Source organism: Tasmannia lanceolata, unplaced genomic scaffold (genome assembly GCF_043159265.1).
Source record: "Tasmannia lanceolata isolate RefF3 unplaced genomic scaffold, GAP_Taslan_0.1 ptg000006l, whole genome shotgun sequence".
NCBI lineage: Eukaryota > Viridiplantae > Streptophyta > Magnoliopsida > Canellales > Winteraceae > Tasmannia > Tasmannia lanceolata.
This window is the reverse complement of record NW_027518683.1, coordinates 19,341,885-19,357,007: the sequence shown is the minus strand read 5'-3', so window position 1 is coordinate 19,357,007 and position 15,123 is coordinate 19,341,885. Positions and strand designations below refer to the sequence as shown.

Below are 15,123 nucleotides of genomic sequence, written 5' to 3'. Positions count from 1 at the left end.
ATTCCTCTTTTGCCTCGGGACAAGGCAGTCCTTATCTGCATGAAATGATGACCACACAGGAAGAAAAAGCATTTGAAAACTGGAATTCAAGTAGATGTGACGAAAATACCCTCTCCCCTAAAAAGTATTATGCATTTTAACGGGCACCCACGGGTCCACCTAGCCCGGACCAGTTTTGACGGGCCGGGTGGACCTGCGGGTCAAACTAAAATGGGTCACTAAATTGCAACCCGGACTTGGAAATTACGGGCGGTCCGGGTCACTCTTTGCCAGGTCTAATTTTGGGCACTGCATCTTCTCCTTTTGTAAGCTATTTTTAGCTATGACAACTTGGGCTTCATTCTTTGTGTATTAATTGGCGTCAAGTTGAATCTTCTCCTTCTCCCTCCATCTAGTTAGTTTCATTCCAGCACAATTGGGCTTGAGCCCATTCATTTTAAACAAAAAAATGTGTAGTGAACTCTGAATTTCACATTTCACAATGATGTGTGATTAATATGAAGATTTTATATGGTGTAGTCCAGTATTTTTCAAAAAGTAATGTACGGCCCACTTCATAGGATGATCTAAACCGTTCGTTTCTTGGGGCACAACTTAAATAGGTTGTACTCCAAAAAAACATTTTCATAGGATGATCCTAACCTCCGATCTATAAAGGGACTGCATATATACAACCTGTTTATGTTGTGGCCTAACAAAGGGACGGTTTGTATCAGCCTATGAAGTGAGCCGTAAGTAATTTTTGAAAATTACTAGACTATACAACCACACACAAAATAAAATCTTGATCAAAACTCGCCATGCATATAGAGTTATTAGTTCAAAAATGAAAACGGGTCAATGTCGTAACCTAAGTCAAAACCTTTTGCCTTGATGTGAAGACTAGGCAAGGCTTATTTGTTATTATGAGTAGTATAGGGTGCACCTGGCACGATATATAAATAGATATATAATTATCTAATGGGTGATTATAATTTCGCACCCCCACTGTTAACGCGATCTGACGTCAAAAAGCGTTAAAGTCTGCTGCAACAATTCACGTTATAAGGGGTGCGAATTATCCTACAGGGGGTGCGAATTTATTATCTCCCTTATCTAAGATACATACTAATCATGTTTCTTTCCATTGTCATTTGTTTTCTTTTCAAGAAATTTTTTTATTGGAAAACCATCTCCATATATAATTTTTAATAGAATTTTTTATATCGTAGGGGTCAACCTCCATTTGAATCTAAGACCATCTGGGTCACGTACTCACACCGGCCATGGAGCCTTAGACATCCCGCAAAACTAGTTATCACATAATCTAATCTTTGCATCCTGGCCTCTTTTTGATAGTTACAACCCTCTTAATTTGAATCTTCTCTCCTTTGGCTGTGCCAGGCTCCCAAGAAGCTGTCACTAGCCAATCGAAGAAGTTTAAATAAAGAGATGGGTGTATCTTTCAAATCAAGGGGCTGTGAATGTGCTCAATAAAAATATCACATTTTGTCCACGAACCATCTCTACCCAACTTGCAAACGAACTAGATTTTTTTCATGGTCACTTCAAGCTTTGGAAGGAAAAGAGAGGGGGAAAAAAATCTCCATTTGTCTTCCATTCTCCACCACCCACTATTCTCATATCACAAGCTCTCTGGGTCCTTGTCTTCTACCTTAGGCTATAATAGCTCAAACACTAAGCATCAATGAGTGCAGTTAAGATTTTCTGATTCTCCTTGATAGGCATCTCTCATTGTTTTATGAAATGTTGGAAGGGAGGGCAGTAATACATGAAACAGACATGCCGGAAATGATGCAAAACTACGCCATGGAGCTAGCTTACCAGGCCCTTGATCTGCACGAAATCTCCGATTGTAAATCCATTGCTCATCATATCAAACAGGTAATCCTGAAACCTTTTTTCGCCACATGATTTTTGGGAAGGCTCTGTTTCTTTCAAAGTAAAATGAGTGCAAAATAAAATTTAAATCCATTTTAAAGTGAAAAATGGGTGTAAAATTAATTTTACGCCGAAAGAAACGGAGCCCAGGCAAAACATTAACTCATATTTTCAATATAAGAAAGAAAATGAGGGGTGCAATACAATCATTTCCTAGGTACTGCTCTCGCCAAAAAAATATATAAGACCACACACACACTACATATTTACGATAAAAAGAGGGGTTGAGATATTAACTACCATGAGGCCAATTTATGTGGGCCTTGGTCAAAGCACCATTTAAATTTTTTTTAAGGTAATTTTGAGATATTAAGCATAATTTCATGCTTCTCTAATTTGATTTTGTTCGAGGTCAACTGGTTAACTTTTTACAATCATCCATCTATTAATTCCGTCGTTGTACTCTACAGAAGTTCGATGAAGCCTATGGCATGGCATGGCATTGTGTAGTTGGTGTCGATTTTGGATCTTGTATTACGCATGTTCATGGAAGCTTCATCTTCTTCCATGTGGAGATGATGGAGTTTTTGATCTTCAAGGATGGCAAAGACATGACTGAGAGCAAAGAAGAGGCTATTGAAGTGCAAAAGAAAGAAGAAGACAGCAATCTAGAGATACAGTAAATGAAGAAATTTTCAGGGTACATGTATCTATATCTAGGTGTTTAATGTATTAGTTACAAGTTTCTTCAAATAATTGAAAATGATAAAATCCGAATTTTGACCCCCATTTCAAAATTTAAATAAGTTAAATAATTAAAGTTCTCACCTTTTTCCAATTAAATGCGGATTTCCAAATTAAACCAAATTTTCTGAATTAAATTGTGAATTTGATGAATAATTCATCTGTTTCACATATATAATTTTTATATCTTGTAAGCATTTCAAAATGAATGAAAAAGTCATTGCCGCTGAAACGGAACTCATATCCTAATCTAGCAATCGTATGCACTTAAACCATCCTTCCTTGTTTTTACTGTCTTATTTATGAAAATAAGTATATATTTATGTTCTAAATTAAAAAAACCCGCCTTTTCCCAATTTAAAACTCTGTGACTGTGATTTGATGTGTGCATGTGAACATGTTCACGCAGTGGCGGAGCCAAGATTTATGCATAAGAGGGCAAGGTCATACATAAGGAGGCAGGCTTCAAATTTTAAAGGGGGCTGGGCCCAATTGAGTTGAGCCTATTAAGGAGTTTGGCCCAACTCAACAGGGGCAGCTGCTCCCCTTATGCTACATGCAGTGGCAGAGCTAGGATTTATACATAAGGGGGCAGGCTTCAAATTTTAAAAGGGGTTGAGCCCAATTGAGTTGGGCGTATTAAGGAGTTTGGGGGGCAGCTGCCCCCTTATGCTACATGTAGCTCTGCCCCTGCCTACATGTAGCTCCACCTGTCTTCACGTAAGTAAATGCACACATAGACGTGTTCATAATGCATGGACATGAATAGTTCAAAAATGTACATGAAAATCCTCGATGATGAAAGTCGAGAGTGATGAATAGAGGAGATGCAGAAATTAATACATTCAAATAAACTTGTATGTAAGATGATTAATCTATATATGTCTTGAACTCTCCATTGTCAGTAAGGAAGAGGTAATCTGCATCATGAGGGTTAGATTTTAGTAATCTAAACCTCAGGATGCAAGGGCTCTCCATTGTCAGTAACGAATATTCCGTGGAAAAAAAATACATGGTTGCCAAACATGGCCTTAGGAATGCATGAATGAATACAATCGCAGGTGGAAATAAGCACAGACATAACTTCTTTGTTAAATAGAGCGTCGAGATTATTGTGTGGCTTTTGAGCACTACATTGAGATAACAATTGCAAATCTCATGCCAAAGGGGCATCAACCCAAGCTGTAAAAAGAATATGTGGAGAGTATGGGACTCGGTAGCTAGTCTAGAGTTTGGTTTGTGGATCTGGGATACTATTTAGTGTTAGAAGGCCCTTCTAGGGGAATTCTACCTTCCATATATATATATAGAAAGGGAGAAGGATGTAAGTTTCTCTTGGTTTGTTTGCATATGCTCAGGGGCGGAGCCAGGTATTTACACTTGAGGAGAGGGGGGAGGAAAGGAGATGGCCACTAAACTAACTAAAGCATGCATGTACATCCAAGCAGTATAGAAGAAATTTTGCAAGTCATGGGGGGCCATGGCCCCCTCATGCTATATGTGCCTCCGCCCCTGCATATGCTTCTTCTTGTGAAAGTTCTCTTGATTCAACTGATTATTGTTTTCAGAGTCATCACACATACCCAAGACAGGTACATGAGAAAATTTCCCATTCTTTTTCTTAAAGATATATGTTTAATTTGTAATAATTTGCTAATAGAGGACTGATATCCGTACAGCCATATTTTGATAATGGTTCTACTCTATTTTACCTTTGTCTGCTTGAATGTTCATAGCATCTTGAGTATCTCTCTAGTGTAATGGAAAGCTCATGGATCTAATATCCTCAATCAATCTCTCTAAATTGTTCCAAGAAGAGCCACCTACGCCGACACTCTGCCTCGCAAATTCTGCAATCTTATTTGAAGATGTCCTCAGCTCCTCCCTCTTCCCTTCCATCACCTCTCTCACCAACTTCTCCACCGTTTCTCTACTGCATGATAAATCCTTCATGTCCAAACCATCCCTCCATACCTCGCTAACAAACCGACTATTAATCTGTTGGTCTGCGAAGAACGGCCAGCAAATCATCGGAACTCCGGCGAAGACACTCTCCACCGTCGAATTCCACCCACTGTGTGTCAGAAATGCGGCGACCGCGGGGTGGGCCAGAACTTCCACTTGTGGGGCCCACTCCACTAAGAACCCCCTCTTCCTCGTTCCCTCCTCCAGCTCCGCCGGGATCTGACCTTCTTCACCTTTTCCGGTGATGGAATCCGGGCGTATGACCCACAAGAAGGATTTCTGGCTATTGACCAGACCATGCCAAAACTCCAACATCTCGTCCCGAGTCACGGTGGCATAACTGCCGAAACTGACATAGATAACTGACTTTGGTGGCTTAGAATCTAGCCATGTCATGCATGTATTGTCCTCTTTCCATAGGGAAGAAGAAGAAGAAGAAGAATTATTATTATTGGAGAGTTTGGATTTGAGGAGGGCGTGGAGGGGTCCGACGGTGTAGATGTTGGGGCAGTGAGAGCGGATTTGAGAGAGAATGGGGCTTTCGAGGTCTTCAAAGGTGTTGAGTATGAGTCCAGCTGAACGAGTCGTGTTTTGTGTCTCCGTCCAGATGAATTGGAGGCTCGGGATGTTGAGTTCTTTGACTCGTAAGAAACTCGGGAGGTCTCGCCGTCGTAGAAAGGTTTCCATGCCCGGCACACCTTTTATCAACCCGTTCATGTCTCCGTCTGCAATTTTTCAGTTAATGTTAAAGTTTAACTGATTAAATGACACCAACTAAAACAGTTTAAGCTTATAAAATAATTGGTTGTTTCACATGGTATTAGATCTATTGCCTAAAGGTAAGTCTAGGTTTGAACTTAACTACGCCTTGATACTAAGAGCAAGTCTGGCCGCAGGGATTTTTTTTTTCATTAAAAAACAGTTTCTCAAAGTGGAGATGAGAGTGAAGTGGCTAAAAGTCAGGATACGAAAAATTAGGAAACTAGTGTCTCCGGAGATGAGAAATGGCAAAAATAAAAATAAAATAGAGGCATGACTGAGTGGCTTAAGGCATTGGTTTTCTAAATCAACATACAAGAAGATTGTATCATGGGTTTGAATCCCATTTCCTCGTGCATAGAAGTGGAACCGCGGGCGAAATGATGTGAGAGACACTATTTCCTTATTTTTTGCCACTCCTCATCCCCCAAGACACTAGTTTCCTGTTTTTTCTATCCAGATTTTCAGCCACCCCACTCTCATAACCACTTGGACACACCAATTTATCATGAAAAGACCAACCCAAAAAAGAAGGGTCACATGTGTTGAAGTGTAAATGATTATAACGATGACATGTGGTTATACACTAAACTTCAGTGTATGTTCTTTTTTCAGTTTCCTCCCCTCCTATCCATCAGGACCAAACAATCATTGGTCAGTAATTTCCCCTCTCTTTGTACAGGACCAAACAATCATTGGTCAGTTACACATCGAACTTCACTGTCTGTTCTTCTTAATACAGAGATGAGAGATTGAAGTTTACCTAGGAAGGGTAGCTCGCCATTTTCAACCAGTCTGGGGATACAGAAATAAGACCAGAAGCTACATGCACTGATCGTACGGAAAGTAAGGATGGGGATCCCCTGCCCATCCGCCACGTCGATGGCAAACATCATGATCCCGTCACGGGGCCTGCCGATTTCTGGCGGTCAGAAATCAGCATCTCCCGGAAGAGCGGTTTCATATGGGTTCTCAACGAGTCGACTACTTCCATGAGCCGGTCAGCCGACCGTGGATGTCCCACCGGGAGTCCATCGGAGATCGTACGGAAACGGAATCTCGGCCAGAGGCTGAAACGGGATTGGATATCTGTGAAACGTAGGAGGCGATCGTGGTTGTGATCGGTGTTTAAGAAGGTGATGTGGAATCCAGCTAAGCAGAGGAGCTGAGCTAAGTTGATCATGGAGTTTATGTGGCCTTGGGCTGGGAAGTGGAGGAGAAGCACGTGGGGGACTTTGTTTTCCATGGTGGACTTTGGAGGATTTTCCTGGATTCCTCCATCTCATGCCGCCTTTATCTATAGAAAAGCTGGGTTGGTATGGATCCCAAAATTAGGATAAGGAATGATAGATGCAAGGGCGCCCTTGTAAAAAGAGCCGGAAAAGGGCCCCTTGATTGGATCCGCTCCATCGCTTACATCGGTATATCCAATCAAAGGCCCTATTCTGGTTCTTTATGAAAGGCGCCCATGCATCTATCATTCTTCAGTTAGGATTGGCTCTAATGTCTTATATGTAAACAAAATGGTTAAATGAAATGACATGGCTAGTGGTGGTGGAGGACAACGACAAAGGCATGGTTCTAGGCTTGTTGCGACAGCATATGCATAGTGTCTAGAGACAGACTTATCAGAGCTACTGCCTTTGGGTGAGCCTCAGCACTCCTTGATATATACCACGGGCACGTCTTGCAGCCAAGAACTTTTTTTCATGATAAATCAGTGATCTCCAAGTGCTGAGAGAGGGGTATGACGCGTGAGTTGCTAACAATCAGGAAACAAAAATAAGGAAACTAGTGTAGAAGTGGCTAAAAATGTATTTTGGCTTGTTCGACATTAGTTTTCTGATTTTTAGCCACTTCACCTACCCCACTCATCTCTCACCACTTGGGGATCACCCATTTATCATGAAACAAAAAAAAATTCCTATGCCTTAAAAATCCAAATGTTCCGGCAAAATGATTGTCACGTGTCATGCCCCCGACCCAACTGTGTAAATATTGTCCTGGTCTTCTACCACTAACCGTGCCCGAACTAAAATGCAGGGAGATGGAAGATCTAGATATATAGCCCAGTAACTTTCCCTCCCTTTCCGATGTGGGATCGTACATGACCTATGGTTAAACATCAAACTTCACTGTATATTCTTTTGAATACGGAGATGAGAGATTGAAGTTTACCTGGGAAGGGTAGCTCACCATTTTCAGCCAGTCCGGGGATACAGAAATAAGACCAGAAGCTACACGCACTAATCGTACGAAAAGTAAGGATGGGGATCCCAACCTCATCCGCCACATCAGTGGCAAACATCATGATTCCGTCGGCGACAATAAATGTCACGGCATCCAATTCCCGGCGGTTGGAAATCAGCATCTCCCGGAAGAGCGGTTTCATGTGGGTTCTCAACGAGTCGACTAATTCCATGAACCGGTCGGCCGACCGTGGATGTCCCACCGGAAGTCCATCGGAGATCGTACGGAAACGGAATCCTGGCCAGGGGCTGAAACGGGATTGTATATCTGTGAAACGGAGGAGGCGATCATGGTTGTGATCGGTGTTTAAGAAGGTGACGTGGAATCCAGCTAAGCAAAGGAGCTGAGCTAAGTTGATCATGGAGTTTATGTGGCCTTGGGCTGGGAAGGGGAGGAGAAGCACGTGGGGGACTTTGTTTTCCATGGTGGACTTTGGAGGATTTTCCTGGATTCCTCCATCTCATGCCGCCTTTATCTATAGAAAAGCTGGGTTGGTATGGATCCCAAAATTAGGATAAGGAATGATAGATGCAAGGGCGCCCTTGTAAAAAGAGCCGGAAAAGGGCCCTTGATTGGATCCGCTCCATCGCTTACATTGGTATATCCAATCAAAGGCCCTATTCTGGTTCTTTATGAAAGGCGCCCTTGCAACTATCATTCTTCAGTTAGGATTGGCTCTAATGTCTTATATGTAAACAAAATGGATAAATGAAATGACATGGCTACTGGTGGTGGAGGATAACGACAAAGGCATGGTTCTAGGCTTGTTGCGACAGCATATGCATAGTGTCTAGAGACAGACTTATCAGAGCTACTGCCTTTGGGTGAGCCTCAGCACTCCTTGATATATACCACGGGCACGTCTTGCAGCCAAGAATTTTTTTTTCATGATAAATCAGTGATCTCCAAGTGCTGAGAGAGGGGTATGACGCGTGAGTTGCTAACAATCAGGAAACAAAAATAAGGAAACTAGTGTAGAAGTGGCTAAAAATGTATTTTGGCTTGTTCGACATTAGTTTTCTGATCGATTTTTAGTCACTTTACCCACCCCACTCATCTCACACCACTTGGGGATCAGCCATTTATCATGAAACAAAAAACAATTCCTATGCCTTAAAAATCCAAATGTTCCGGCAAAATGATTGTCACGTGTCATGCCCCCCGACCCAACTGTGTAAATATTGTCCTGGTCTTCTACCACTAACCGTGCCCGAACTAAAATGCAGGGAGATGGAAGATCTAGATATATAGCCCAGTAACCTTCCCTCCCTTTCCGATGTGGGATCGTACATGACCTATGGTTAAACATCAAACTTCACTGTATATTCTTTTGAATACGGAGATGAGAGATTGAAGTTTACCTGGGAAGGGTAGCTCACCATTTTCAGCCAGTCTGGGGATACAGAAATAAGACCAGAAGCTACACGCACTAATCGTACGAAAAGTAAAGATGGGGATCCCAACCTCATCCGCCACATCAGTGGCAAACATCATGATCCCGTCGGCGACAATAAATGTCACGGCATCCAATTCCCGGCGGTTGGAAATCAGCATCTCCCGGAAGAGCGGTTTCATGTGGGTTCTCAACGAGTCGACTAATTCCATGAACCGGTCGGCCGACCGTGGATGTCCCACCGGAAGTCCATCGGAGATTGTACGGAAACGGAATCCTGGCCAGGGGCTGAAACGGGATTGGATATCTGTGAAACGGAGGAGGCGATCATGGTTGTGATCGGTGTTTAAGAAGGTGATGTGGAATCCAGCTAAGCAAAGGAGCTGAGCTAAGTTGATCATGGAGTTTATGTGGCCTTGGGCTGGGAAGGGGAGGAGAAGCACGTGGGGGACTTTGTTTTCCATGGTGGACTTTGGAGGATTTTCCTGGATTCCTCCATCTCATGCCGCCTTTATCTATAGAAAAGCTGGGTTGGTATGGATCCCAAAATTAGGATAAGGAATGATAGATGCAAGGGCGCCCTTGTAAAAAGAGCCGGAAAAGGGCCCCTTGATTGGATCCGCTCCATCGCTTACATCGGTATATCCAATCAAAGGCCCTATTCTGGTTCTTTATGAAAGGCGCCCATGCAGCTATCATTCTTCAGGTAGGATTGGCTCTAATGTCCTATATGTAAACAAAATGGTTAAATGAAATGACATGGCTAGTGGTGGTGGAGGATAACGACAAAGGCATGGTTCTAGGCTTATTGCGACAGCAAATGCATAGTGTGCAGAGACAGACTAATAAATCCACCGAAGACTTGGTAGCATGATATTCCAATGGAAAAACACGACAAAGGCAACAAGACACTTGTCAAATATATATTCCAATGGTAAGGGTAGAAAGCAGGAAAAAGACGGCAAGGGCAACAAGAAAATTGTCAGAATCAGGAATCTGAATTAGAATGGGAACAAATTTTAAATAAAAAATTAATTAAAAAATAACCTAATAAATGTCGAAGTATAAATGATTAATTAACATGAACTCTTACAGGCTTAAGCTTTTGGAGTAATTGGTTGTTTCATATGGTAATTGTGTATTTGTGTGCCCATGCCACATGGGCACACAAGGAATAAACTAGGGGGAGATATGACAAATAGTAGTAGTTTGAATTTAAATATGCAACCAAATACTACTAGTAGATGGCGTGGCAACCCAAAACCAGTTAAAACACTTAGGCTTAGTTTGTTTTAGATTTTGAGAACCGATTGTGTGCCCAAAACTGATTATTGTACGCAAGTATACATTTAATTTTAAGTCCAATAATCAGTTTTGGAATCACAATCGGTTCTCAAAATCCACAACAAACAGGGGCCTTAGTAAATCCCATAAATTGTGCAACCAAACCTACCCTTAATTACAGGTGAACAGAACGTTGATAAGGTGAGGTTGAAAGAAACAACCTGTGTGAAAAAGAAGTCTCACCAGCTGAAAGCCATACTAATCACCTATTTTATCCCTAAGTGGATCGAAGTTGGTGACTGCTTACGATAATTTTAGATTATATTTGTTTGTCAAATGTAGCAACAGACTAAGCCCTTCACCACTTTATAGGAATCCTTTTCTAACATATCTTACCATCAATACAAAACCAAAAAAATCCTCAGCCTCAGCCTCAGCCTCACTCTTTATTCGTTTGCATCGGCCTCCCTAAGGCTGCCACCTAGTCTTAGTGATGAGCAGATTGTTGATGCCTCTCGATGGTTGCAATCCGTCCGTTAAAAAAGTTATTCTGTTCAGATGAAACCCACTTAATAAGAAAAGACTCATATTTTGTATGGGATGTTAGGGTTAGGTTTCCAAATGCAACTACTTTCCTAATTATACTTGGACTCCTTATTAGATTAATCCTTAATTAACTAAAACCCACTTAAATAAAAGGGATTCGTTAGGGACCATCGCATAAAGCATTTCGCAGGGCGTCTGTCCCATAAGAGAGCAGCCACCTCAGATGAATTAAATGAATAAGACAAAATCTGAGCCTATGTGGCTGCTCTCTCATGATGCAACAGACGCTCTGCAAAATGCCTTCCGCGATGGTCCCTAGCAAATCCGAAATTAAAGTCTTAAATATGATTTAATATTAATTACCTAAGTTGGCATTATGGGCTATCCTTAGACATAGACAGATTGCTCTGAAAAAGAAATCTTACATTAAGAATTGAAGGAAATTAATGGTTTGGATCACTCTACTGGTGGGCCCACTTGTACTTATGTCACCAATGTTTTCTTAAGAAAAATATGAGCTATTGCCTTGCTGAGTCAGGCCTTAGAGTTCAAAACCTACCTCCTTGATATTAAAAATCCACATGTACGGCCAACCGAAAAAAGAGGGGCGACATATGAGGGGAACTTTTGAAGAATAAATGATTAAATAACATCTACTCTAACGGCTTAAGCTTTTGGAGCAATTGGTAGTTTCACGATAAATAAAGGGAGATGATATTTTCACCCCCTGTATTACGCATGCGCTCCCCTTATAGGATGATTTGATGTGAACAGTGATGCAACTTTAACGCTTTTTGAGTCAAATCACCCTGTATGGGGAGCGTATGCGTAATGCAGGAGGGTGAAAATATCACCGCCCTGGATAAAAACAGATTCTGACTTTTCTCACTTTAATTATGCCCCAGCTGATTTTTGAACCAAATGCCAAAAATAGCGAAACACACCTTATTGATATGTCAGGGTCGTATTAATTGTTCTCTATGTCTCTACACCCCGAAGGATGTGGTTTATATTTATTCATTTTTGAACCACATACCTCATGTAGCTAGACATATCAATAGGATCAGTCCAGAAGAAATAAATAAATAAATATTATTTACTTCTTCTCTGGATTGATCTTATTATTTCTTATTTCTTCTTTATTGAACTTATTGATAAACTCCATAATGCTATCTTTCAATCTCCATATATTGTTCTATTTTAACCGTTGCTTGGGTGGGGATCTAAATGACATTTATAGGGTTCCATCAAATACTAAACCTAGGGTTAGGTCCCACTAGTGAATTTTGAATTTCTAAGGGCTAAATCAGTCATCTCATAGCCAGCCAGTAATATAATTACCATTATAACCATCATCATCAAACCTATCAAAAAAAAAAAAAAAAAAAAAAAACCTTCATCAAATCGGTAATTACAATAAAACTAATATGTGGAATTTTTTCTCAGATTGTTTCCCAATTAATTACTTATTAAACGGCATGTAATTGATTGGACAATCTCTTCGAAATCACGTCCTCTCGTTTCTAAATAGAAAACCAAAGAGACACAACGCATCACCCTTCAATCAGACTACGATTAGATTAAATTCTTGAAAAAATATCAAGTTCGTCTTCTTCCTCCTCTACCCATGCCTCTAGCCAGGCACTCTGATACCATTTTATTGAAATCAATGATCATAATCTGATTTGATCACATGCTAAACAGAGGAAGTAGCAAGCACACAATATAACATTAGTGTTTTACATGGCTCCGTAATGGTGCCTACCCTCTACAAAAGAGAAATCACAATCTTCTACTATGAAAGAATATACAAAGATTATAACGACATTAATCCCAATCCTAAACTCAATCCTCTCCTCCCAATCTAAAGATCAAACTAGAAACTGCACCCATCCAAGCAAATCTCCTTCTTCTTCTCGTCCCCCCTCTCTTCTTTCTACCTCTTTTCTCTCTCATAAGGGAGATTTTATATGGTGTAAGGTCTTATAGCCCCGTATTTTTCAAAAAGTACAGTACGGACCACACTATAGGATGATCCAAACCGTCCATGTCATGGGCCATATAAATAGGTTGTGCGCAAATTTTTTTTTCTATAGGATGATCCCAACCCTCCGATCTATAGAGGAACTGCATATTATGGAAAACTCTATAGATCGGAGGGCTAGGATCATCCTATGGAAATATTTTTTTGGGTATAAACTATTTATGTTGTGTTCCATCACATGGACGGTTTGTATGATCAGCCTATGATGTGGTCCGTACAATACTTTTTGAAAATACCGGACTATAAGGGCTTACACCACATAAAGTCTCCTCATAAGGTTTACCAATACCTTTTATAGACTAGGTTAAAACTGAACTATTCCTTTTCCCTCCCCTCTCTTTCTAATTGGATACATGGTTTCCAACTGTCCAAGGCTATATCTACTTATCCTAAGGAGAGTCCCACTACACTTGCGTGGAAACAAGACACCAATCCTAAAATTCTTGTAGAAAACCAGAGTAGATTGTGTTCCACATCCAAGATATAAAAAATTGCACAGTAGGATATTGTTTTTCATAAGATTTTTAATCTAGTAGTATAAATTATACTTTTACATTACAAACCTAATTTCAAAGGCTAAAAACACCTGATTTTCTGCCCTGGATGCATAGCTGTTAGGCTTCCATGTCTAACTTCTCTTTGAGCAACTTATTTTCTGCTATTTCTTCCCTTTTATGTCTTACCCTGATGCTCGTTTTTGTTTTTTTTTTCTCATAGACTCTTGATAGGGATATTTGGATGCTGCTTTACCCACGTCGGGAGATCTACTCCATGATGGCTATCTGTTTTTGCCAAGGTGTTGTTATCAGAAGAAGCTTCTTCAAGCTGTCTCTCTTGCTGAACCTGCACTGACTTCACTGCAACTTCCACATGTTTTTCGCCATCCAACAAAAACCCATGTCGAGCAATGACCGTAGTTTGTACTAGCAAAACCAAGGTGGCTAAGGGAAGAAGAAAACACGGATATTTCATGACTGAACTGCAACAATGAAGAGTAGTTTGGAGGGCTGTGTTGGGGTTTGTGAGAGGTTTAGTGTGGGTATCTCATTTTATAGTGAACTCCTTGGTGGAATTTCTTGTCTTTCCACTCAGCTGAATAGGTTCTCATGGGATAGTTTTAGAAATACTTTGAGATATGTTTGTCTTGTTTTGAGAAAGAATGCTTTCAGTAATCAATGTCACCTTTGAAAAGAATAGTCAATGAGCTAAACATTGTTTAATTGAAATCCTATTAAGCATATTGGCATTCTCCATCAAATTATTGACATTATTACACACAAATATCTGCTTTAGTCCAATAGCAGCCCTGCTGATTTGTACCATATTTAGATATGAACACTTCCTTTCTAAAGTAAACTAAGCATGCTATTGGAAATTATCACTGAAAAATGATATAAAAAAGGAACACGAACGTGGCCTTGGAAGGGCCAACGCTTTCTGGAGAAGTGTCCGAGGTGAATACTTATTAAATCAACTGGGACACGTAGCAAAAAAGCTTTGGATGCCCATGGTTGTGCCCTAATTATTGTGGGACCGACCTTATTTGAAGATCACAACCGTTCATTTATTAGGCCTAGAGAAATTTGGTTGTGCCCCACAAATCATCTCCATAGGATGATTCTAACCCTCTGATTTGAAAAGTTTCTATAATGTGCCATCCTACAGATCGGAGGGTTAGGATTAGGGGTGTAAACAGATCGAATTCGAAGCAGATATGGCTAAATCTGAATTCGATTACAGTATACACTATTCGAATTCGATGGATATTTAATATCTATTACCGAATTCGTATCCGTCGGATATTATTCGAATTCGGATATTATCTGTATTCGTTTATCCGGTAAATTCGAACATTTTTTTACAACACTTCAGTTTCTTTTCCTTCTTATTTCTCGAATGAATTTTCCAAACCTTAAAACCAGACCTCTACCTTCTCTTCACAAAATTAACTCTCAAACCCTAAAATATATGAGATCCTCTTCTTCCTTTTAAAACAAAGGTAGAGAGAGAGAAAGAGGTGGTGGGGATAGATGATGGTGTTGGTAGTGGTCTTTGTTTTTTTTTTTGTACATGATGGAATGGGTTTGGGCTATGTTTAACAGGGGAAGTGGGAGTGCTGATGGTGGAAGATGAAGAGAAATGGGGATGGAGATGAGGATTGGGTTAGAGATGGAGGTGACTGGTGGTGATGGAGGTGGCTGTGAAAAGGTGGAGAGGGGTGGCGGTGGATTTTGGTGGGGTTGGAGGCACTAAGGAA

General features: G+C 40.7%; 1 protein-coding gene across 3 annotated transcripts; it reads right to left on the bottom strand.

Moving 5' to 3' along the window:
• Nucleotides 1–1,697: 1,697 nt before the first annotated feature.
• Nucleotides 1,698–9,704, bottom strand: LOC143880019 (7-deoxyloganetic acid glucosyltransferase-like). 3 transcript variants are annotated; one of them, XM_077382769.1, is made up of 3 exons: nt 7,528–8,273; nt 4,338–5,315; nt 1,698–1,836 (listed from the first exon to the last, which is right to left on the bottom strand). In XM_077382769.1, exons 1-2 carry the CDS (start codon nt 8,021–8,023, stop codon nt 4,378–4,380), a joined length of 1,434 nt encoding a protein of 477 aa, XP_077238884.1. In that variant the 5' UTR covers nt 8,024–8,273; the 3' UTR covers nt 1,698–1,836; nt 4,338–4,377. The 3 variants fall into 3 exon arrangements, with proteins under 3 accessions (XP_077238884.1, XP_077238883.1, XP_077238885.1); XM_077382768.1 differs by lacking the exon at nt 1,698–1,836 and having other exon boundaries at nt 3,440–5,315; XM_077382770.1 differs by lacking the exons at nt 1,698–1,836; nt 7,528–8,273 and adding an exon at nt 8,961–9,704 and having other exon boundaries at nt 3,505–5,315.
• Between the last annotated feature and the right edge of the window lie 5,419 nt (nt 9,705–15,123).

Bases quoted from the DNA above. Each gene is read 5' to 3' on its own strand.
- LOC143880019 (XM_077382770.1), bottom strand. From the start codon at position 9,456: ATGGAAAACAAAGTCCCCCACGTGCTTCTCCTCCCCTTCCCAGCCCAA. The intron at 5,316-8,960 runs GTAAACTTCAAT...GAAAAATTGCAG, and splicing joins TGGTGAGCTACCCTTCCCAG to ACGGAGACATGAACGGGTTG.